This window comes from Anarrhichthys ocellatus, unplaced genomic scaffold (genome assembly GCF_004355925.1).
Source record: "Anarrhichthys ocellatus isolate YVR2014 unplaced genomic scaffold, GSC_Weel_1.0 scaffold16, whole genome shotgun sequence".
In the NCBI taxonomy this organism is placed as follows: Eukaryota; Metazoa; Chordata; class Actinopteri; order Perciformes; family Anarhichadidae; genus Anarrhichthys; species Anarrhichthys ocellatus.
In genome coordinates this window covers 6560214-6583856 of record NW_022280046.1, presented here as the reverse complement: position 1 = coordinate 6583856, position 23643 = coordinate 6560214, and the positions used below count along the sequence as shown (strand labels likewise).

General features: G+C 42.6%; 2 protein-coding genes across 4 annotated transcripts in view; both read right to left on the bottom strand.

The window, feature by feature from the left end:
* Window positions 1-12936, bottom strand: part of igsf9a (immunoglobulin superfamily, member 9a) — a 42652-nt gene extending 29716 nt beyond the window's left edge. For 2 of the 3 annotated variants that reach the window (XM_031855569.1, XM_031855571.1), the window contains exons 1-3: window positions 12719-12930; window positions 5208-5302; window positions 4850-5053 (exon numbers count right to left, since the gene is read on the bottom strand). In XM_031855569.1, the coding sequence (XP_031711429.1) occupies window positions 4850-5053; window positions 5208-5268 (265 nt within the window). In that variant the 5' untranslated portion in view covers window positions 5269-5302; window positions 12719-12930. Of the gene's footprint in view, window positions 1-4849; window positions 5054-5207; window positions 5303-12718 lie in introns of all 3 variants that reach the window. The other variant, XM_031855570.1, reaches the window with a different exon arrangement.
* A 1208-nt stretch (window positions 12937-14144) lies between these two features.
* LOC116388277 (transmembrane protein 230-like) lies at window positions 14145-21740 on the bottom strand. The gene is made up of 4 exons (XM_031855958.1): window positions 21631-21740; window positions 18027-18134; window positions 17510-17632; window positions 14145-15021 (listed from the first exon to the last, which is right to left on the bottom strand). Exons 2-4 carry the CDS (start codon window positions 18126-18128, stop codon window positions 14881-14883), a joined length of 366 nt encoding a protein of 121 aa, XP_031711818.1. The 5' UTR covers window positions 18129-18134; window positions 21631-21740; the 3' UTR covers window positions 14145-14880.
* Between the last annotated feature and the right edge of the window lie 1903 nt (window positions 21741-23643).

The following is a 23643-nucleotide window of genomic DNA, read 5'->3' as shown; positions in this document are numbered from 1 at the left end:
GGGGGGGGGGAGCAGCAAAACACACATCAGCAAACACTCTGGGGATTTGAGCATTTCAAAATCCTACCCTTTGACCCGTGGCAGGTTTACCACCTCTCTCATGTTTACTGTCTCAGTGCGATATGGGTCAGCATAGGCCTCAGAGGAAAGGTTGTGCTGAGGCAGGAAACGTGACTGGGAGTCGTCAGATCAAAAGGGAAGGGCGGAGGTGGAGCGAGAGAACGACCCGATGCCGCCGCAACCGCTGCCAAATGAAAAATGCATGATTGCAAGAAATTTGAATGCGAGGTAAATTGAGTGTGAGGGGGAGAGCAGAGAAGGAAAGAGGGAAACAGACTCTTTGTCTACACGTCTCTTGTGATTGTGCATGGCTGAGAGTGTAAAAACAAGTGTGTGCATGCGTTTAACACAAGATTTTGTCAGTTCTCTGTGCACAAACAAATTCAGAAGTGTAGTCGAGTTTGGTAAATTTTGCTTTGAATTGTGAATAAAACATTTCCCTTTTCTTCCTTGCATCCAAAACTCACTCCTAGCCACCAAAGAAAAGTCATGTAACATGACACGGTGCAGGAATCTGTTGGAATGATTTCAATATCATTTTATGACAATAATGTATATTGCAGAAGATACAGCAAAATGTATTGCTAATTAGTGTTTTTATTTTCCATCCGTTTATTTATTTAGCTAATTTAATTTACCAACTTTTCCATTCATTTTTTCAATATAATTTGAACCCAGCCAACATCAATGGCGGCTGAATGGGAGCAAATCCCTGGAGCCACGTTCCAAGAAATTGTAGAAAAAGGAGAGGAGGCTGTTATAGCAGCACATTGCTGCCCATGGTTTTTGGAACGAGGTGTTTTCAGCCCAATAGGGTTTTTAAACTGTTATACAACTGCTCTGGGGAACCCTGCAAGTATAGTAGTTATTGCTGTTGAGAGTTTGAGGAGAAAAAAAACAAAAAAAAAAAACTCCCCTGTCCTTGATTACTTGCAACATTCAGTTATTAAACATCATTGCAGATGTGCTGCTGGAAATGGGCTTCAAAATAATCCAAAAGCCCACGGCGAGACAGACACTAGAGTCATTCCACAGATCATGACGCAGGTAACCAAATAAGAGTTCCTCCTCCTCCTCCTCCTCCTCCTCCTCCTCCTCCTCCTCCTCCTCCTCCTCCTCCTCCATGTATTTATTTGCCAAACTGTTACCACCTGAAGCCCCCCTCCTCCTCCAAAGGCTTTGTCCCTCACTATACGCTCTCAGGTGACAGAGAAACACGAAACCCTTCAGCGCCATGACGAAATAGAACTCCTTAAAAATGAAGAGCTTCATTCTGAACTGAAATGTCTGCAGACTCTGCCGGTTTCACAACAGATTATTAAACGCGGCTGTCGTCATCTTTCCTGAGAGAATCGCTTTTAAAAAAAGGAGAAATTAAAACTAATCTGCAGTCAACTGAATGAAAAAGTCTTTGTAACGATCCAAGGAGCGTTTTCAAGTAAGGCCGTTTGCAAAATCTTTGAAAATGCATTTTTTAAAATCGCTTGGCCTTTTAGTAATGTCAGCAAAAAGGTTAAGCGGTGTTGTGTTTAGTTGAACTTATTCCTGCATTTGGGTTTTCTATTGTCGCTCTCGTGTAAAAGCACTGAGAAATGTGAAGCGGGTCGTGCTCTGAACCACCAAACATCTTTGAAAGGACCCAATCAACTGTTCTTGTGAAATAACATGTGTGCGAATTTGAATCGAGAGCAGAGCGACTGGCCGCTATAACAAACTTGAGCGACCCCGGTGCAAACTCTGGTGTTTGTCCATGCGGTAACGGAAGCATATTAGCCATGGTAACTGTGCGTCATGTGTTTCGAAATGCACACAGTCTGCCCCTGCCGATTGTGCACAGGAAGAGCTTGAGAATGTGGCATTCATACAGCTGTATTTACTCTTTATAGAGGCAGCAGCTGTACGGGTGCTGAGGGACTTTTTGTCCTGTTCACAGAGCATGACGCTAATCTTTTGATCGTTGCTGCTCTATTACAATAAACACATTTAAACCCTTTTAGCTCTTAACCCTCTCGGGGGAGCCATCTAATGTATCTCACACTTCAGGGGCAGCAAACACGGTCAAACGCAAAAACCATATTGTCCGATGAGGCGGCCTGCAATCAGAGGGGTTCGATTTTATGCTTTTAAAAAGGCGATGAAGAGGGAAGAGCCTCAGCAGAGTGAATCGCTTAGATAACTTGGGTAGCAGTGAGATTCACATTAGCCAACAGTGGGAATATGAAGTCAAACTGTTGCGAGATACCCGAGAATACCCGCGGCCCGAGGAGGTGAAATCCACACCACTCCATCCGCCTCTAAACCGTTGGTTTCCCATGCTGCACCTGTTGCTCCCACACCAGCCAGTACCTGTGAGAAAGCCCGAGCTCTGCATCAGATCGGACAAAGCATCTTTTTCAAACCCTTTTGTGTCCGTAAAGAACAGCTTTCTGTTTGTTACCGGACAGGCCTGTGATTAGCGTACCTGTCCGTTTAAAGAGAAGGTGCTTTTCTGTGCAGGATGCTTTATGGTTGAGCGAAGTGTATTCACGGGCCAGAGGGTAGGCACATTTAGTTTTTTACAACCAGTGCGTTGCCCCTTCCTTCTGAAACTCGCATCCAGCGTAATGAAGTGTGACATCGGTGTACGTGGAAGGATCATCCTCACAGTCGATGACAAAAGGCCACTGTCTTTTATGAGCACCGGGCTGGAATTAAAGCCCGCCCCGCTCCCGATAATACATCAGGCGAGGTTCACCCTGACTTTATTGCTATGTAAATGTCTGCATCGCTCTGGATGGGTGAGTCGGTGGCGTTCAACTCAAATGAGAAAGGCCTTGGCTCAGCTGAAAGCAGCTTCTGATCCTCTGACAAACACATTCCTTAATGGAATGATTACTGTCCTTTACAGTCGGTTTACAACCAAAGAGTTTTCTAGATTGGGCTAATAAAGTGGCCTAAAAGATGAGGCTGGCAATGTTCTATACTGTTTTATTATTGTCAACAGATCCCAAAACCAACAATGACTTGATCCTGCTATGTATTTTCTATTTAGCCAAAGCCTGATTCATGTTATTTCCCTGTGCTATGGAGCTGCACTGTTACTCAAAAACCCCACGTATGTCATCCTGGTGCTGTACATACACGTGTATAAATCTGCAGCTGAAAGTAGTCCCAAACATTTTCACCGTTTACTCCAGTTTAAGTAACATTTGCCAAAAACTACAATGCCCAGCTGTTCTATGAAAATAAAACCATCTCTGTGAGCCATTTTTTAAAGCTCCATATATTTAGTAGGGAATTCGTATGAGCAACAGTAAAAAGGCTAAGGGCAATCAATTAATGACACGAGATGGAGAAATATTCAAAAAGGAGAGGATTCAATCTACAAATGTGTAGCATCTTTATTTAACAAGTTACCTGCAAGCTGACCGACAAATGGGCCAGCACTGACATCTAGAATACCTCCATCAAATAGAGGTATTCTAGATGTCATTATATACGAATCCCTCCACACTTTAGCCTGACATGCTTGATATCTTTAATAATGTTTGGATCTCTACTAGAATGTAAAATCAAGTTATGTGCGTTGTTTAACTGCACAGCATGAATTTGTAATGACTCATGTAACAGTGGGTAAGTAGGATTTATAGAGTTAAGTCTCTAATAGTTTAATTGTTACATGAAACGTTGATTGTTGAGGTCTACTATCGACCGCTACTCAACTTGCTGAAAAAACAAAAAGACGACAAGTGGTAGTTAGCCGTCTGCTTTCTGCTCCCACCTGAATGTTGAACACTCAGAATTGATTTCACTCTTTGAAGTGGCATCATCATGCCTGCTGGGGCACTTTATTTCTCAAACTGCATTTTGTCAGAACCTGTACATGGCGCACCAGCAGAAATTCAAATAGCCTTTGGAAAGGTCATTAGGTTGAATTTCTCTTCAGGCCGCTCTATGGAAATAGAAGCGACTCTGACAAAAGGAAGATCTGAGCCACCCAGACATGCTTTCCTTTTGTCCACACTAGTCCCATTGTTTGTGACTTTAAAGGATAACAGGAGCTACACAAAGGTATTCCTGGTCCATTGAGGATCTTTTTCCCCACGGACTGTCTTTGTTCTTGGAGCGGTGGGCAGAAAGCTACACAATGGATGATGACGATGTATGGCAAGAGTTAATGTGGCTCCCACACTCAGGCCGGTGTTGAAAGGCCATAAAGGTGTGGTATTGAATGTACTCCGAGGCTCAGATACTGGCTGCATTCTTTCACTTGAAGAAAACTGGGACTGAAGCATGTCACAACTGTCATCATTCTATTCTCAACCTTCCTCGTTACTGTTATGAGGATTGATTGGGGTACAGATTTCGTCAGTGCTTCACTCTGTTCATTAACATAAAGTACAGCTGAAGACTGTAGTCTACGTTTGAGTCATAAATATAAATGATTTATGAATAAAACAAGACTTGCAAGTTTTTTTTTGTTTTTTTAGATTTAATAATGAAATATTATAAATATTATCATGCAGAGGTTTCCATAAAGTGTTAAAAACCCGCTAGTCTACCCACATGGCATGAACACTTAACAGCAAGCTCAGTAAATAAGTTTACCATCCAGAGGAAAAGATAATATAATATAAAAGAAAGCCCCGTTTAAAAAAAAAACATAATTACATGTATAGAAGGCATGTGTTGTGCAAACAATATGCTGCTTCAGATAATCGCACACATTTAAAAAGCAATCACAGTGAGCAGCAGGGATGCACAGAACATTACAATTTTCAGCACTGTAACCATTCACAGGGATGCTTACCCTCATATTGTGGGTGGAGGCGAGGCGCGTAGGAGCCGAATTTGATCAGGACGGAGATATCGAGTCCCCGTCGGACCCATTCAACCACATGCAGGGAGGCGGAGGAGGTCACACTGATTGGCTCTGATGGAGGAAAACTACACTCCAACTCAACCACACCTCCAACCTTTCCACGCACCTCCGGCCTCGCACCTCCACTGGTCACTGTTGGGTTTGTCAGAAGCAAAGTGAGAAACGACTTTGAGTTACTTTATCACCACATGTGACGGGATGAGTAACATGGACAGTGGTGTGTGTGCCCGTCGTGAGGAAAATTAGCTGAAAAATATCCAGCTTATCAAATGATGGAGATACTTACGAAATAAGCAAAGAAGTGCCACCACTGTGAAAGTCTGCAAATACGATCTCGCTGACCCCATATCTGTCACTCATGCAACCTGCAGCATGTTCAATCTGTTGGCAAAAGAGACACAATTGTCACAATCACATTACTTCCTTGGCTGCGTTGCAAGAGGGGAGCCATCTGTGACAGATTTCCAAGCTAAAAAGGCTACAGCAGAGCTGCTGCTTCTGTCATCATTTTACAGACAGGAGGAGAGGAACGCTCAGATTTTTATACAGCTTTCAAATAACTGGAATTCATCCCACATCATTACACAAATGGGCAGAGCTGCCATCTGCTGCCAGAAAACTCCCCGGCCCTATATCCTTTTCTGAAAGTAAATGTCATAAATGCCACATAAATCTCCTTTGAGAGTCACGTGCGGAGCGACATCCAAGTGTTTTATTTAGAGCACATCAATGAAGACATTTTGGCTAGAGCAGCCGGGGACTCAGCACTCAAGGACGGAGATAAGTTGAGCCGATGGGAGAGCGCGGGCTGCTGCAAGGCACCGAGGAGTGCAACTTAATGTCAAGATGCTGCGACCGATTCAACCCAATGAAAACACCTGCTTTCGTTTTTTGATCAACTGTGTAAACCAGAGTGGAGGAAATCAACATGATAGGTCGGATTTAAGACACACACACTGGGCACCAATCAGTTTTACCGCCAATCACCTATGTTAGATGCTACCAGCACGAAATGAATAAATAAATGCCACACATTCTGTTGGGAGATCTCGTATCATGCAGGCCATTTACAGCGGGCCACAGCTGCTGCTGCTGCTGCTGGTTAAGGTCAGATTTGACAGGAAATGGTTCCGATATCAGCTGTATAGCCACACACACACCACAGCGGCCTCGCCTGCTTCAGCCCACTCACATCCATAACAACATCTCATTAGACTGAGTTAATAACAGCAGAGCGCACCCATCTAAAGAGCAACGGTTTCATACAGCGAATGGCAAACATCGAGAAGTGTGCCGTGCAGATACGAGCGCTCTGTTCCTCGTGCGCAGAACACTTAAACTACGCTTTGAGTGTGTGGTTCATTCCCTCCGGCACAGCGGTCAAAGAGAGACTATGGGCAGCTGTTGCTTAACAACTGCTGCTGCTACAAATGGCAAGTATTGGATGATGCTGAATGCAAAACTACTGTTCTGCATTTAGCTGAGCTGAAACAGTAGCACAAATGAAGTAATAGCAATTGTTGCAGAGATGGCGTAACATTTGTGGGCCAACCCTGAAAGTTAAGGCCTTTACACAGCGGTGTATATTTTTAGGGCCTTTATTGTGAAATGGTAGAGTGGAAAGAGTGGATCTGGTCGACTTTGCCTTTGTCAAGGTTGGAAGGAAGTACTTAAGTTTGCCGTCTTGGTTCAGACTATGTCGCCTCCGTTTCATTGTACACTACATTTTAACGTTACATATTGAATATATCCGTTCCGCACAAGTGATTGGTTGAAGACTTTACTGGCAGTGCAAAAGCTCAGAAAACTAACAACCTTCGTTACGAATGTATATAATTTCCCTCTAGAATGTGGTGGACTGGAAGTGTAAAGTAGCATGAAATGATAATGTAAAGTACATAATTGTTCTTAACAGCAGTACTTTGGCAAATGAACGTGGCAACTTGCCACCAGTGTAGTAGTGGTGGAAAGTAACTCACCGAGGAAACACAGCAACCTTCCCTCTGCTAATGCTTTAATTTGTGATCGTGGTATTGAGGGACAACTTGTGTTCCTCAATGCAAGGCACAACCACAGGGAAGAAGTGAATTTATTGGCACCAGCTCCACTGACGGCTCGTAACAGACAAAAAAAGTGTGTGTGTGTGTGTGGGGGGGGGGGAAGACAACAACCCCGCTATTAGTTAAGATTTCGTTCTCATTAAATTGGAAGTTAGTTTGACTGACGGCCCCTGGCTTGTATCATTTCCTGCTGTGAAAGTTAAAGTAATTAATTTCTTGCATGCCACAAAGTGCAATGTCAACATTAGCATACAGAGTACAATACAATACAGCTTTACTGTCCATCAACAACACTTCGGCAGTATCGATGATTGCAACTTTAAGACATGACATGACTACAGGCAACATTTAAAGCAATAACAACATCACCTCATTCCAGGCATGAATGACATCACATGAAAAGTACAACTGAAATGCAATCTAAACGGTGCTTTATCTTTGCAGTGCTGTATATTGTCAGTTTGAATTTGGAAATAAATGTAGGACTCCTACATGAAATAGTATTGTTACTAAAAATGAAATGAAGGGTCATATATTAGTTTGTCTTTGTGGACTTTTCTTGTGCATAGCTGCTATGGTCACATGTGCAGGTATGAGTTCAAAAGGTCCATTATAAAATGGAAAAAGGTTGACTTTAATAGATTTGTGTGGTCATATAATGATGTCCTTGCCTTCCTCAGTGATCTCTCTAAGTCTTCCTGAGTGTGAACAGTACACACACCCTCGTCCCAGCAGCCGCACAGGCCATATCTGCCCTCCCTAACCATGAGGCTTTTACAGGCCTTTTTTTCTTCATTTCATGGCTGGGGCAAAGTCTGAATCGGTGGAAAACAATTACACAGGCTGTCAACAGCTGCAGTGCCTTGTTCCAACACACTCCCATGCTTCAGCAAACAGCACGGCGTACACAGATTTTCCACAGAATCAAAGTGAAAGTCAAAAAAAAATAAAAAATCCCCAATCTGCAGTGCGTCTGCCATCTATTCCACAGACTTCCCCTGCCCTTCATGCAAAGCAGCACAACAAAAAGCTCATCCAGAACTTATTACATTTGAATTAGGCAGGCGAGTGTTTACAGATGCCAAGCCATCAGGCAAGCGAAAGTTCCGACATTATGAACGTGTTGTTTCTCACGGTGGGCGAGGGGGGCACGCACGTGTTTGGCCCATGGTGAAGACATGCCCAGCATCTTCTCCTCGCTCTTCATCGACTGCCTCTCGTTAACTCAAAGAAAGAGTGGCGATGACAAGGATTGGATGTCATGTAATGGCGTTCATCGTGTAACTGATTAAAGAAATATTACCAGACACTTGGGCTCTGCATTTGGCCTCCAAATACAGAGAGCTACAGATGAAAAGAAATGTTGTTTATAGATTTATTGCTCTGACAAGGTAAGACTTATTTGTGCGTCTGGCGATATAACAAGGCAATAAAAGTAGAACAGTGATAAAAAAAAATAAAAAATGTAATTGTCGAGAGAAAGGGAGCAGGGAAAGTGTGGCAAACGCAGCAAGAAGAAAGATGAGGAGAGGCGAAAAAAGAAAAGCTGCAGGATTTTTTTTTTCGGTCATTAAATCTGAACAAAGAACTCACAGAGCTCCCGAACAAAGCGGCCCGCGCAGGTGAAACGATCAGCCATGGCAATGCAGATGGTCTCTAGACATTGCACTGTGGACGTATTATTTTTTTCCTCCATCTGACATTGCACACAAACACAGTGACAGCGCAGCACTCTGGGAAATGTTTAAAGCTCTAATAAATTAGCCAGTAGCTCACAATGGAAAGCGTCCTGTCTCACGCAGATTCATCAGCTGACAGAAATAGAAATGTCAGTGACAGGCGTGATGTTGAAAGTCTGTGTTGTTGCCATTTTAATCTGTGTGGGGAGAGAAATGGGGGACCAGTTGATTAATCGCGACCGAGGCACACTAACAGATTTGTCAACAGTTCTGCCTCCTCTTTCCCCAACACAGTTGAAGGCGTAAGATAAAGGGACTCCTGCACATTTGTTTTCTCATCAAATTCCATTTCTTCGGCGTGAGGCGTTTGTGTCTGTGCTCAAAACCTGTCCTTTATAATGCGCTAGGTGCCGATGTAGGCAGCTACAGGTTCTGTATCCTGTGGGGACTCTCAATCTCGGATAATTGTTCAGTGGGTTGAGATGCTTTTAAAAGGCTGTTTGGATCTGCCGCAAGAAAATGGTGTTCCTCTCACTTTAAAATAAACAAAATCATAATGGAAACCATTCCTCCAAAAGGCGGCGCGTACTCCATGGATCTACGTTGACGTTTGGACAGTTAAAAAAAAGAATGGATCCCAATTGATGCAGCAGAACCAGTGATATCATCCTTTTCCTCCACATCCTTCTGCCTTCATTCCTTCCTTCTGACGCCTACATTACCCAAAATGCAACTCAACTGCTGACAAAATTGATACTGCACAATAGGGCTGCAACAACAATTATTTATATTACTGATTTGCAGCAATTAATCGTTTCTGATCAATAAAATATCAGAAAACTGTGAAACATGTCCCTGAAGCCCTCGGTGATGTCTTCAAAGTGATGGTTTTGTCCGACCACCACTCCGATACCAAAGACTATTTGGTGCCATTTTTTTACAATCACATATGAACTATGGATTTTACTTTTGGCTCCCTAAAGATGCGACTTGAGACTTCAAGTCATAAAACATTAAGTCAGAAGTGAGAGGGTTTGACATTAATAGCAGGCGGTGTCCACTTCCTATATACAGTCTATGGTTAAAAGCAATAAAAGAGAAGTATGGCTGAGACTCAAAGGCCTTGTACCGTCTGACAGCTTGAATACTTAATCATCAGGCCTTTGTCTCAACTACAAAAAACATCAACACAGCTTTTAAATAGAATTCAGTGTTCGCAAAGCTTTGAAATGTGCTTAAAGACTTTGAGACTTGACCTGGAATCTTACCTTTATGTCCAACATATTCCAATAATCTAAATTTGCTTCGAAATCTCTTGTCAGGGTGCTGATTGCCAGATGCCTTTCACATCTGAAAATAAAACGCCGCTCGCTGGCATTCATCCTGCTGTAACCCACCTCTGCAGCACTAAATGTTTTTGTGATTAAATGACTTTAGCGCTGAAGTTTTCCCCCCACAAGGTGCTACATTATTTTGTCTGCCCCCTGTGAGTGTGCATTTTATTTTGTCATAGCTTGCACACGGCTTAGAGAAGCCAATTTTCAAATTCTAACAAAAGCTTCCCATCACAATAGGAACCCTCCGCGTGGCTCAGTTTGATGTGCACTTAAGAGAAAATAGGACAGACTGAAAACGGGAGAGGAAAAAAGGGGTATAAAGAGACTTCCACTGTGTGGGTATTGCATCTCTGCACTCAGAGTGCAGACATGAGGTATCTTTTTTGTGAATCAGACAGCAGGTATTGGCAAATCAAGATGAATCTCTGATCTGTGAAATATACTTTAGTCGTACACAGCAGAGAAAGGATGTCAGAATAGTTCCAAGTCAACATAGACCAGTTCCAAGTCAACACAGACCAGTTCCAGGTCAAGACAGAATAGTTCCAACACAGAACAGTTCCAGGTCAAGACAGAACAGTTCCAGGTCAAGACAGAACAGTTCCAGGTCAAGACAGAACAGTTCCAACACAGAACAGTTCTAGGTCAAGACAGAACAGTTCCAACACAGAACAGTTCCAGGTCAAGACAGAATAGTTCCAGGTCAAGACAGAATAGTTCCAACACAGAACAGTTCCAGGTCAAGACAGAATAGTTCCAACACAGAACAGTTCCAAGTCAAGACAGAATAGTTCCAGGTCAAGACAAATGGTTACCAAGTCAAGACAGACCAGTCACAAGTCAAGCACAGAAACAGTACATATTTATGACAAAAAATGTTAATCATATTCCATTCAATTATTAATAATACCTCTGTGCAGTTATGTGTAATGCCTGAGCCGGATGTTTTGCTTTAGCCATCTGGTTTTTGTTGACAGCAGCAGAGTCTTTACATCTCAGTCTGATAATCTGAGGTATCATCTGCTGTCTGTCTGCTGCTGCTCTTCACTGCCACATGCACCTCTCCCTAAAGATGGGGCGATGCGATTGGCTGCCGTCAAATTGATTCGGAGCATATCTGTTGTCAGGAAAATGAAGAGCTTTTACGACGTCGTTTTTTTTCCTCTTGGAGAGGATATAAAATCATTCCAAATCATAAATCCGAGTGATGTCGACTTGAGTCCACACCTTATAAGTTACCATTTCCAAGACAGGAGACAAGCATGACTGTGCAAAAACAGCTGAGACTCAATATCAAGATGGTGTATCTCTGGTAATGTTGTGTAAAGCAACTTGCAGCAGTCTTTTGATGAAGCAGAAATACATCTAATCCCCATTTTATCAGTCGGATGAGTGTGATGGGGTCCTACATGAACACTTTTTCTGCCAAAGTTCCAAACTATTTGGTTATTTGACAAGAGAAGTTTTCCTTTTTTTTATCGTTGCTATTCTCGCTGGTTTGAAGTGGGTGGGGATTATTAGGAAAAGAGTGATGACACATACTTGTGAACCAATCAGCATTTGGCAACATTTGAATCAGAACCTGATCAAACCACGGCCACACAGTACCTGACTAAGCAGCTAAATTAACCTTTTGAGTGTAAAACTTTAAATAACGTACACCTAAAGATTACTTTTTTTTTTCCAACCTTGATGTCTGCAATCTTAGTCATGACCATCAGTGTTATAAAGAACTTCCTGAACATTTGGAGCCAAGTATCCAGAGGCTTTAAAAAGCCAATCCCAGTTGGTTTTACATGACCACCAATTTGAATTGTGTTTTCTCCCAACGTTCTGACAATTGTTAGTTTCCAATTCATGACATTACCGTTTTACAGAGACTCTCTGGACACGGATAATCCATCAGAATAAACCAATTTATTCTAATTTTAATTCTAACTATATTCTGAACCAACACTGAATCTGCTCTGGGACACAGCATGCAAAAACACTGGTATGGCCTCAAGAGAGCTTTGCAGGTGGTAATTTGCATCTACTTCAGACTGCTTTAAGTGTCTCACGTGAAGTGTTTTCTGGCTCGACATAATTCAGTCGGTGTCAGTCTTTCTCCTTCACATTAAAAAGTAATTTCCACCCTGTTGACGTAAACTTTGTGGGAAATGTAACATTGTGGGGAAACTGTGCTCATCTGGCACCTTAACAGACTCAATCAAACCAGAGATGGAATTTGAAATGATTAAATGAACCTTGTCTGGGGGAAGTTATGAGAATAGTTCTCTCATAATCTGTGAAATGAAGAAAGACTCTTGTCACAATACAAAGTCAACAGCACAAAGCGATGACATTCCACATTCTGTGTCTGGCTCTACATATTGTATTGGATCTTATCAGCTCAGACTCTGCTCCTTTTTCGAACCACTAACGACTAAAACACACACACACAATAACACAGCCCTAGTTGGTATTTTGGAGGCTTGAAACGGTCGTGAGAAGTGAGTTCAAGCTCCACAAACTTTATGCCAATTTCACAATCCACATTATAATAATGACCCCCCCCCCCCATAAAAACTTCATTACTCACGTTTAAATGCATGCCACTGTTCAGAGGATTGAGAGCAAATTTCGCACTTATTTCTCATCATTTTCAGAGCTGCAGGAAGTCAGAAGCACTTTCAGACTCACTAAGTGCTGCTGTCTTTTTGTATTTATTACTGATCCTACCTGTAGCTCGGTGACTGGCGGCCGCTGAGAGATTTCCTTTTCTTTTAAAAACGCATCCTCTGTATGTTCCTCTCAGTCCAGCCTGCAGGTCACCTGTCTGGTTTGCTTTAATAAGCGGGCCTCGAAACTTGCGAGGCGGCGCAAATTACCTGAAATTCGACCGTTTTTCTTCTTCTTTTTAAACCCCCGCCGGCAACAGGTGTTCATTTCACGTACAGGTGACAGTGAAGCATTGACCCACTTCGCTGCTCCCTGGCTGAGCTTCCTGAGAGTCCACCCCCTCCCGTTCGTCCCTCCTCTGGCTGCTGCTGCTGCTGTGTTCTTGTTGTGTTCAAAAGACTCACGCCACATTAAACTGGAGTTACCACCACGGCCATTTAAGCGCTTTAATATTTAAGCCGGTGCAGATTTAAATATAAGAGGTTTGTTTGTGCAGGAAGAGGATGAAAAGGCGATTTTATTTTTTATTAGCCCTTAATCACCCTGATGGCACCCAGCTTAGTGGTAGCCACAAGAGGGTGTCCTTTACCTGATGTTGGTGGCCAAACCCAAGAAAAATGTTCCCTTGGTGGGCCTGTGAGTCGGAATAAACATGCGTTTTATTACGAATAAAAGTGATAACGGCGGCTTCTAGTATTATTCATAGATGTCACCCTTCCACAATGACAATGAAGTAAACTGCAGCTGGTGAGGCTTTCTTACTGTTGTTTTGCTGCTGTGAGACTGTTGATTTCTGAGAGTTTCTCATAAGAATTAAAAAGTTCCTTTTCTGTTTTTGTGAATGACGTCAACCATTATACAGAAGTGATGATTTATTTATTTCTTACAATAAAACTGTCTGTCCAACAGATTTAAAAAAAAAAAAAACGTGGATTTGTGTGATTTGTTTGCTTTTCTTACTTTCTATTCTATGTTCATGTTTTTTGCTTTTTTACCTTTAGTGTGTGTGTGTATGTGTGAGTGTGTGTGTGTGTGTGTTACAGTTAAAGTTCAAGTGTCTTGTTACCACATGGTTAGGCTGGTGGAATTAATCTCAGTACAGATGGAATGACTGTGACAGTACACCACATACAGCATCTGTGCAATCATAAAGGGCAGAGCATACTCCATTCATATTCACAGTTAAGCCGACTTGTGTTTTTAGCGACGGCACTGGAAAAGATTCTGAGGTTTCTCGTGAGACGGTGCTTTCTGTGTTTACAGAGGCTAGTTTGCAGCTTATGATCTTTGATTTCTTTGTTGTGTGCACAGACGTGTTTCCATACCACAGTAGTCGATAGTGACAGGATGCTCTGGGTTATGGATGTGTAAAACCCCCACCTGACTGCTTCCTTGTTACCTTCATGGATTCATTTCCAATTTATCTCCACAGTCTGCCATCAGAACCACGTTCCTCAGTGCAATCAAGAATCACAGTAACAACACCTTCAGATTTCTACTTTTATTCATATTTTATTCTTCATCAAGCAAATATGCATGTAAAAAATACATCTTTCTGTGATATTTCAAAACCAAATGAATATGCACAAACAGCAATACTTCATACGGAAAGTAATACATTCCAGTCAAAAATAGACAAAAGTATACAATCTTTGGATAGTACTGCAAATATAATCTTTCGGGAGAAATACAGTCTCCCGGCCAGCTTTGCATAAAATCATATGGACTACGGCCACAAATAAATATTTGTTTAAGATACACAGTGAATGAACTGTGCAAAGAACACAACACGTCTCGGCCGTCCAGCTCGTGGACTCTCTAGCAGTAGTAAGTCAAAGGCCTCTGTGTGGTCTCCACAAATGTCTCCCCGCTCAGCCGAGGTTTCATTTGCGTTTTTTTCATGAATGAGGCTGCTGCGAGCGACAGGTTCTCTGCTCATTAAGCGTTTGGTTCACTGTTAAGTTGAGTATAATAAAGCCTCTAAGGTTCACCCAGCTGTTTTGTGTGGAGGATAATACAACAGGGAGCATCAAATAAACAACAAAGAATAATAATACAAATCGGCAAACACTTTGAAAGTCTCCACGGCAGAACAGGGATGTGAAGTTTTGCCACATTTGCTACATTCATCCAGAAACTCAATGTAAAACAGCAGGCAACGGTCTCAAGGTGTACAAAGTAATGGAGGGGGCCTCTCTACCAATCAGCAGCTGCCGCTCGGCTCAGTCGCCGAAATCTGGGATGTCGTCGTAGGAGTAACCCCGGTAACCCTTTGCGGCGTAGTAGGCGATTCTCAAATGGTAAAACCCAGGAAGGAAAACGAGCAGTCCTATGATGATGACAGGAATGGTGCGGTCCGGGTGCTGAGAACATAACAAAGAAGAGCAGGAGGTGGGAGTGAGAGTCTGTGATGAGGGGTTACAAGAAGACATTGTGTTTCAAAGCTTGGGAGGAATTTATCTACTTTTAAGTGTGAATGAGACTTCCTGTTTACGCGCAAACATCAAAGACAGGAATGCCCGTACTTGGTGACGAACGGCAGGAAAGAAGCACCGCATCGGGCTTTAACATTCTTATCTCCACGTCGCCTGCCAGCACGACTCAAACACGCTCTGAATGAGGAAACGGTGCGCAGGAGGAGCGCGGACGTGATGACTTCATCTGTCTGAGATCTGGTTCCCTGCAAATCATTAGTCATCTCACATACAGGGGGGAGGGGGGGCGGCGGCTTGTGTTTCATTTCACCACCAGATGGCAGCCTTGTGCACTGAGTTGCTGTGGCCCTCTCAGAGACGAGAGGCATTCTTCTTATTGGGGAGAATTGTTTTTGACTAAAGGCACTTTTTTATTTTTTTCTGGACCTTCAACCGCATCTCATGGTATGCTCAGTTGTTATGGAGATGGCTGACACTGTAGCTGGTAAGTGGACCTCATTGTTGGTTTTTTTGTGTCATTTTGGGGAACTGATCCTTTTTATTTTTCTTATTCCTGAACTTTTTTGGCATCATAAATAAGTAATTTAAGTAAAGCCAAAGGTTATGTGTTTCAACATGGGTTTCATTTCCCTTTCTTTTGCACTGCAATAGTTGACTGTGTTCAAAATGTCTTTTCACAGTGCTCTGTGCTGAAGACCTTGACGTTGCTCCAGTCCACCAATAGACACACACACACACACACACACACACACACACACACACACACACTACAGCCAAAATCAAAAAACAATGAAACAACTTTCTTTCAACCCAAAGCTCCTACAAGGCCTTGCGTTGGAACCTGCCTCTATCCACAGCTTGAACCGTGTGTAATGTGTGGTATTAGATATGCTATTTCAACTTGCGTGGGCTAATTGGCAAGAAGACTGCTGAAACACTCTGATGCTGCCTTCATGGCAAATACAATCTGTAGACTGGGAGGGAAAAAAACACAAACACACATTCCCATTAACCTCCCACTGATAATTACAAATACAATATGTGCCGGTGTAGAGTCATGATGTCAGCAAGCAGAAACCGCAGCAGGGGATCTACCGGAGTTGGCACTCCGAGCTAGGACATATCAAAACCGTTAGTTATATTCAAACACACACACACACACACACACACACACACACACACACACACACCGGCGAGGGCCAGGAAAAATGAGAGCGCGGCAGAAAACTGGCAGCAGGGCAATAAAAATGCTGGGACAACAGTTCAACTACAGAATTAAAAAAAAACGAGATTAACTCGACGCGAGTGTTTTAATTACTGCATGAGTTGACATTGTGGAGGCCGCGTCGGCTCTCCAGATGTGTCAAAACGAGGGCTGGGTATCACACCGAGATACGTTTCTGGTACTGACTGAAATGTTTTCATACTGGAGCACCAAACTGTCAAGTGCTCAGAGCTGGCTTTAAATGTCCGGTCAGATTAGCTGCCTTGTTTACCTCTCCTACATTGAAGTAGAAATGTTGCAGATATTCGGATATTTTAGTGATGCAATTTTCTTGTACGGCTGCTTATGTTTAGACAGCATTTCACATCTAATCATCACTTGTAGAAAAACATGGTTATATTCCTTAAAAATCATATTGTAACAAAGGGAAGGGGGGGGGGTCTCATAGAGAGGGAAACAAGGCCCTTCATGTGTGTGTGTGCGTGCGCTTAATAACTGGTAACGAGCGTGTACTAGGGCCCTTCGTAGCTACCTTACACCACTGGAGAAGAGTGATACCACTCTCATGCCTTTATGGTGAATATGACCGGCAGCTTAGCTTAGCACAAAGACACAGACAGCCTGGCTCTGTCCAAAGGGAACAAAATACACCTAGTTACTGCACCGAGGCCAAGCTGGCACACACAAATTCAGTTTTTGAAGGGATTAACATATATTATAATGTGTTAATTGATGAGCCTTGGAGGTGTTGGTGGGTGGATTTTGTTACCTGCCTGTGCTTGGCGACACATTTTGTAATTAAAAACAGAAAAGGTAAATAAAAGAGCATCTTTAGTTCACACATAGGAGCAATATAAAAATAGATGTACCTTCCAAGCGGGAGATAGACTCGGAGCAGACAGGAGGCGGGCGGCTCAGACAGAAACATTTGAGTCACAAATTTATTTTCAGGAGAACAAGCCTGACGGGGTATTTACTGTCAGTATTAAGGATCCCAAACATTATGGGGGAATGTGACAGGCCTCACAATAAGCTCTTTGGCAACAGAACAAGAAATTGTGTTTCAATTGATATACTAAAGACACATTTCAACTGCAGTCCAAGTGTACTGACAACACATCTGGATGCGAGACCCGTCGATGTAATTTGCCACTTTGAACAGACTGTATTGCGTTAACTGACAAAACTCACCTCGACCTTTATGATTCCTGACAGAAGAAGGGCCCCGAAGATTATCAGCAGGGAGCCAATCAGAAACAGGAATATCGCCAGAGCGATCGCCTTGTACGGGACCTTCGGCGGGCTTTTCTTGAACTATGAAGCGTTCAATTGTTGGACAAAACACAAAACATTTAAGTGGTTTTTTTTTTACCATTATGTTTAATCGTAGCAGAAACTGTAGCTTGCCTCAACATTTGTAAGTGCTGCACTTTCATAATGAATATTACAATCATTTCGCTTTGCGTCAAAACAAAATTAGCCGACGTTAACCGCGAGCAAATACTGTAAACGGACACAAAACAGGAAAAGTTGTATCAGAATAAGAGCTGGTGTAATCTCTCTGGTATAATCACAGAAGGCTTTTGGCACATCACCAGGAAGTCATTAATATGGATTTATCTCAAATTGCCTAAAGAGCCTGGTAATTATTAAGCCTAATAGCTAGGCTTAATAATTACCAGGCTCCTGGCCAAACCACGGCTCTCACCTGTAAGTCTATGTAACCGTCGTCATCAGCAGCCAGCCGTGAATACTTGACCTTGTTGTTAGATATTCCAACACCCAACATATTCCCTCTGGGCTCCTTCATTCAGAGCTGTTTGGACGGAGAGACAGAGAGGTAATCATTCTGAATATCTTTGACTGCTGTAACCTGTGCTGAGATCAGTTTTTCAGCAGAAGGTGCTCATCCCCTCTTGTCATCTCCAGTGTCGCTTCTGCTAGAAAATGTAAGCCCTGAACTGGCCTTTTTCATTCAGCGCCGGACACAACTTTCCGACGTCCACTTTTACTGGAACAAGGGCCAGGCCACTGGCTGTTACTATTGAAAGCCTTTATTAGAAAAAATGAGAAGTTTGCAGCACGCTGTCTGAGAGGTTCGGTGTAACTTCTGATCTTTCTGCTTTCCTACAAAAACCTGCCTCGATCGGGGACTATTTATTCCATGTGTGCACACAGAGAAAGAAACAAGAAAATTACCACAACACTGATCTGCCCCGAAGGGACTCGGAGAAGTGTGATGACACATTGCGATCTGATCTTCCTCGAGGCCTGAGTTTTGTTTATGTTGGAGATATTTGGCTCTGTGAATAGTTGCACTTGAGGAGCCCCAACCCCCCAGCAGACTAAACCCAGGAATAAAAACCGTTGTTCCAGCTTGAACAGAGCACACAGATGAGCTTTTCAGAAACAATCTGTTGTGTTGCCGGCAGCCGTCACATCAACTCGCCACAGAGCCCTTCGAATGGAGGAGAGCTCCAGGTTATGGCTCTTGTGAAGTCGAAGCGCTCGCTGCAGAAAGGGAATGCTGTGGATTTAGCGAAAATGGAGGAAAGTGTTCACGAGAGCTTTTCTGGATGTCCCTGTATTATCTGAGAAAAACATGCGCGGCTTTGAAAGCTACAAATACGTGGGAGTGTTCATCAGTATTCATCTGGGCTGGTTTAAGGGAGACGGAACCTTTGGTGCAAATACTTCTCCACAAGATTGTTTCAGCTGAAGAGCAGCATTCTTCCAAAGGGTGTTCCCTGATCAGTTGTTGTTGATGATGGCGGCTGTCGAAGGTGTTCAATTGTTTTTGATGCTGTTGCTACAGACCTGTATAAACTCACTGACATTGTGGAGAGGCCTGCAGGACATCTCTAATTATAAGAGACCCCCCCCCCCCAAACAAACTGTGGACAACCGTCAACTTGACAACGACCTGAATGTGCTTCACTGCAAGTTTGACGAACGCACATTCACATCACGATGTGTGTCGAGACAGAAGATCAGGAAGGCGCCGGCCCAGACGGCGTGTAACCCTCCTTTCTGAGAGTCTGTGCTGACCAGCTGGCCCCCCATCTTCAGACAGATCTTTAATAGATCACTGGAGTCGTGTGAAGTCCCCCCCCCGCCCTGCTTCAAAAGCTCCACTATCATCCCGGTCCCCGAGAAACCCTCCATCACAGAATTGAATGACTGCAGGTCTGTCGCTCAGACGTGTGTGGTCACGCCATCCTTTGAGAGACTGGAGCAGGGCCACTTGAAGAGCATCACAGGACCCCTGCTGGACCCCCCCTGCAGTTTGCCTGCCAGGCAAACAGGTCAGCGGATGATGCTCTCAACGTGGGACTGCCCTACATCCTGCAGCACCATGCAGGGACATACAGGAAGCACGGATCTGGGACCTCCTCAGCTCGGCGTTCAACACCAACATCCCAGACATCCTCTGCTCCAAACTCACCCATCCGTCGGTTTATCACAAACTTCCTGACAGAGGGGAGGCAGCAGGTGAGGCTGAGGAAAATCCCACCCAGCATCCGGACCATCGACCCCCGCCCCTAGGAGACCCGTCTGTTAAACTCCTCAAATGTCATCATCATCCTCATTGCATACCATAGTAGAACGTCCTGGTGTTTTTGACATAATGCACAGAGGTTTAGTCCTTGCGCCAACTCAGCAAGTTCAACCTGCCTCACGAGCTGCCGATCCAATTTTACACTGCAGTGATTCACTCTGTTCTCTGCACATCCATCACCGTGTGGTTTCCAATTAGCCACCACACCGGGACAGGGTACAGACTACTGCGAACAGTCGGGAGGAGTGCAGGAAAGAAATCACTGGCGCCAGGACATATACACCTCCATCCCTGCAGACCCTTCACAACCTGGTCACAAGCTGTTCCAACTCCTCCCGTCTGGTAGGAGCTACAGAGCGCCATACGCCAAAGCAACCAGACACAAGAACAGTTTGTTTCCACAGGCCGTTACCCTGATGAACACTTAACACCTGCCACAAAGGAACACTAACAATACCGCTGTAACACTAACATACCGCTGTACCGGTCAATTACAGCCTATGTTTTGTCATGTAAATACACGCTGTTTTTAAACATGCAATTATCATCACTGTCAAATCTAAGCACACTGTGTGTAGCCTGCTGTCATGTCCGCCCACCTCATGTGAATAAATCAACCAGCTACATTAGTCATTCCATATTTATTAACAACCTTTGCACTTTTTTATTTATTTTTTTGCTTACTGTTTACAAATGACATTGTGTTGACAGAATTTTCATACTCACCAAACCATTCAGCGAGCCGGTACGGAAGCATTCTTTATTTGTGAACATGCATGTATTATATATTTATATATATTTATATTTATATAGTTATTCTTGGTCGCCCATACATCCTACCACTGCACACACATTGTATGGTATGTTTTAAAGACTGACGCTGACATTTTTTTGGCTAATGTATTTATATGTATTTTTTTTTTTATTGTATTATTATTGATACACAATGCAAGGATTTTGTATTTCTACTTCATTACCACACCCTTGAATTTGTACACCACTGAAGTCATATATGGGGATGGGGTTGTTGTACTGCGCTCGTGACGCAGTAAAACCCTGGCTTCCCTAAATTACGTTTAGCTCGTTTAATCTTTTAATGCGTGACAGGTTTTGCATATGGCACTTATACCTCTATGGCACTTATGGTACTTATTATAGTTCACCACTGTATCCCCTGTGAATAATTTGTAACATTAATGTATGCGCATGATGTTCCGGTATAATTTCCTACTGTATACTTTCCTGCAGCTGTATCATATCTTACTGTGTCGTCACATGAAGACGCATACTATTACTACTAAAACATGAAGACGCATACTATTACTACTAAAACATGAAGACGCATACTATTACTACTAAAACATCCACAGGAAAAGTAAAGGAGAATAGTTTTGTATCATGCTCACAAGTGTACGTCACGTCACGTTAAGTTTAAATTCTCAATCCTTCTCGTGTTATCTAGGTTAAACCATGTAACGTCACATATGGCTAATTACAGGCTAATAAACAAGCAGCTTCTGTGCATTAAAAACGTTATGCAGCCGAGTTTCTTTTTGTCCAGCACACAAGTCCAGACGAAGCTGTTCACTGCTGGGGGAACTTAGCTAACCTGCTTTGTTTACTTCTTCTCATACCTAATTAGCTGGAGCATTAGCTTCTTAGAAGTTACGCTATCAAACTCGAGCTAACGTAACACGACAAACGCGAAGAGCTTTGATGAAAAGCTCGTTTCTTCTGCTCGGTCAGCTCTTACCTTCACTCGAGGTTTAATTGACACCGTCGGTGTCGCTATCTGTCGTGGACTGCTCCTCTGCGGTGCCACATCTACTTTGTTTCCATTGATGGAAATCTGCGTCAACTTCCTTGTTTTCGAGCATTGCGCATGCGCACATAAATCTCCTGATCCTTTTCCTGATGAAGTTCACAGGCTTCATGTCCACGTTTTTCATCCATATTGTGGCCGATCGGAGTGGGCTGATAATCCAATCCCACACCGTACAAATATTCACTTGCAAGTGAAGTTTTTTCCTCAATAAATCCACTGCATTAAAAGTGCAGAGGTGGACGATAAAAAATAAAGGTTTTGCAGCAAAATAGCCTGATTCACCATCATGCTTTAACGTTTGATTGGTTAAATATTATCATTGGAATATTATTGTTAATGAAAACGAAATCAATTTAATGTTGTGCCAGGTTTATATAAAATAGCATTATCTTGTATTATTATTTAGAAAAGTGTAAAGTAAATGATAAGACTTAAAGTACCTCAAAACTGCACTTCAGCACAATTGTTGATTAATATACTTTATGTTCTTTGTCTTTGCGTCCAGGACTTCTGTGTGTTGTCTTCTCTGTCCTTACCTTGGCCACTCTCCTCTCCGTGGTCTTTCACTGGTCTTCTTCACATGTCCTTCAGCGAATTACAGAATATTGAGATTCAAACATTTTCAGCAATGCGCAATTTTGTTTGCTTTCTTTTTAAAAGACCCTGAGCTTGAACTATTAGGTGCTGCATACAGTACATGGTGTCATTGCTTGCAGTGTGTTTTTATCTCAGATTTATGTAAGCCCACAAACTTGTGCAGAGAACCTGAAGACAAACAAATGTAACTGAAGGATATGCATCTTCACCCTCCACTCATTGCATTGACAAATCCTTGTGTTTGTCAATGCTGTTTTTCTTTTTGTTAGATTTCTATCGCACTCTTTTTTTTTTTTTTTTTTGAAGCTTCATACCTATTTATTTTTATTTTACTTCAAACTTTGTAATCACATTCCAGTCTACTTGCTGATTAGCTCTGCAGCTCTTTGGTTAAGTGGAAAGTAAATGGCACTGCACTTTCAGAAAAAAAAGATCCTTCCCTTTGAGCTCTCTACAAAGTGGATTGCCTGTTGTCACAGTCAGTCACATTATTAGTGGATTTTTAAAAGCTGATGATATTACCAATGTTTTTGCTATGAAGCTGCAAAGAGCTGTGAGAGAAAACATTAATTTTCTATTTACACCAGATTTGTATTTTTTGTACTGTGACAACTTCATTTGTGCAAATGAAAGGACGACTCTCTCGTTAAACCCACACAAACTCGTTTGTATTTTGAAGCTCTGGGACAGAAAACAGATGTGTTCTGTATGGAACCACCATCATCTTGTAGTGAGCTACTTTGTGTCCTGATAAGTAAATGCTCTGTGCACCAGCATAGAGGTAGCTCATTATTTTTGTGATTTTTTACCATATTATCTGCAACAAATCTCCATAGAACAACAATCTCGAATTATAGCCTACAGACATATTAATTTGAATACAAACATGTATCAATCAGATTAGAATAAATCCAGTGTGTTCCACTCAAATCATATCAACTGAGGAAAAATATGACGAATGATAAATTAATCTTTACAGCCTTTGCAGACTATCAAGGGCATTTAACTAAAGTAACCTAATTCAAGTACCACAATATTAAAGCAACGTCACTTGATTACTTTACGTTACTTTTGGATAACCCCCAAAGACAAGAGAAAAGAAAAATGCTAAAATGTTGCCATTATTTTATAAGTAAAGCAGAAAAAAGGAACAACCTCACACCATCACAGTGCAAGTCCTGCCTTCCAGCTGTGAACATTCTGTCATCATCCAAGGACTAATATTAACTTGGAGCAGCAGCAATAACCATTAATTAAAATAAATTAGCCTACATGCAGATTTCCCCGTTTGTCCTCTATTAAACCAGACATTTGTCTTTTCATGCAGGGATGCCTCTTGGCAAA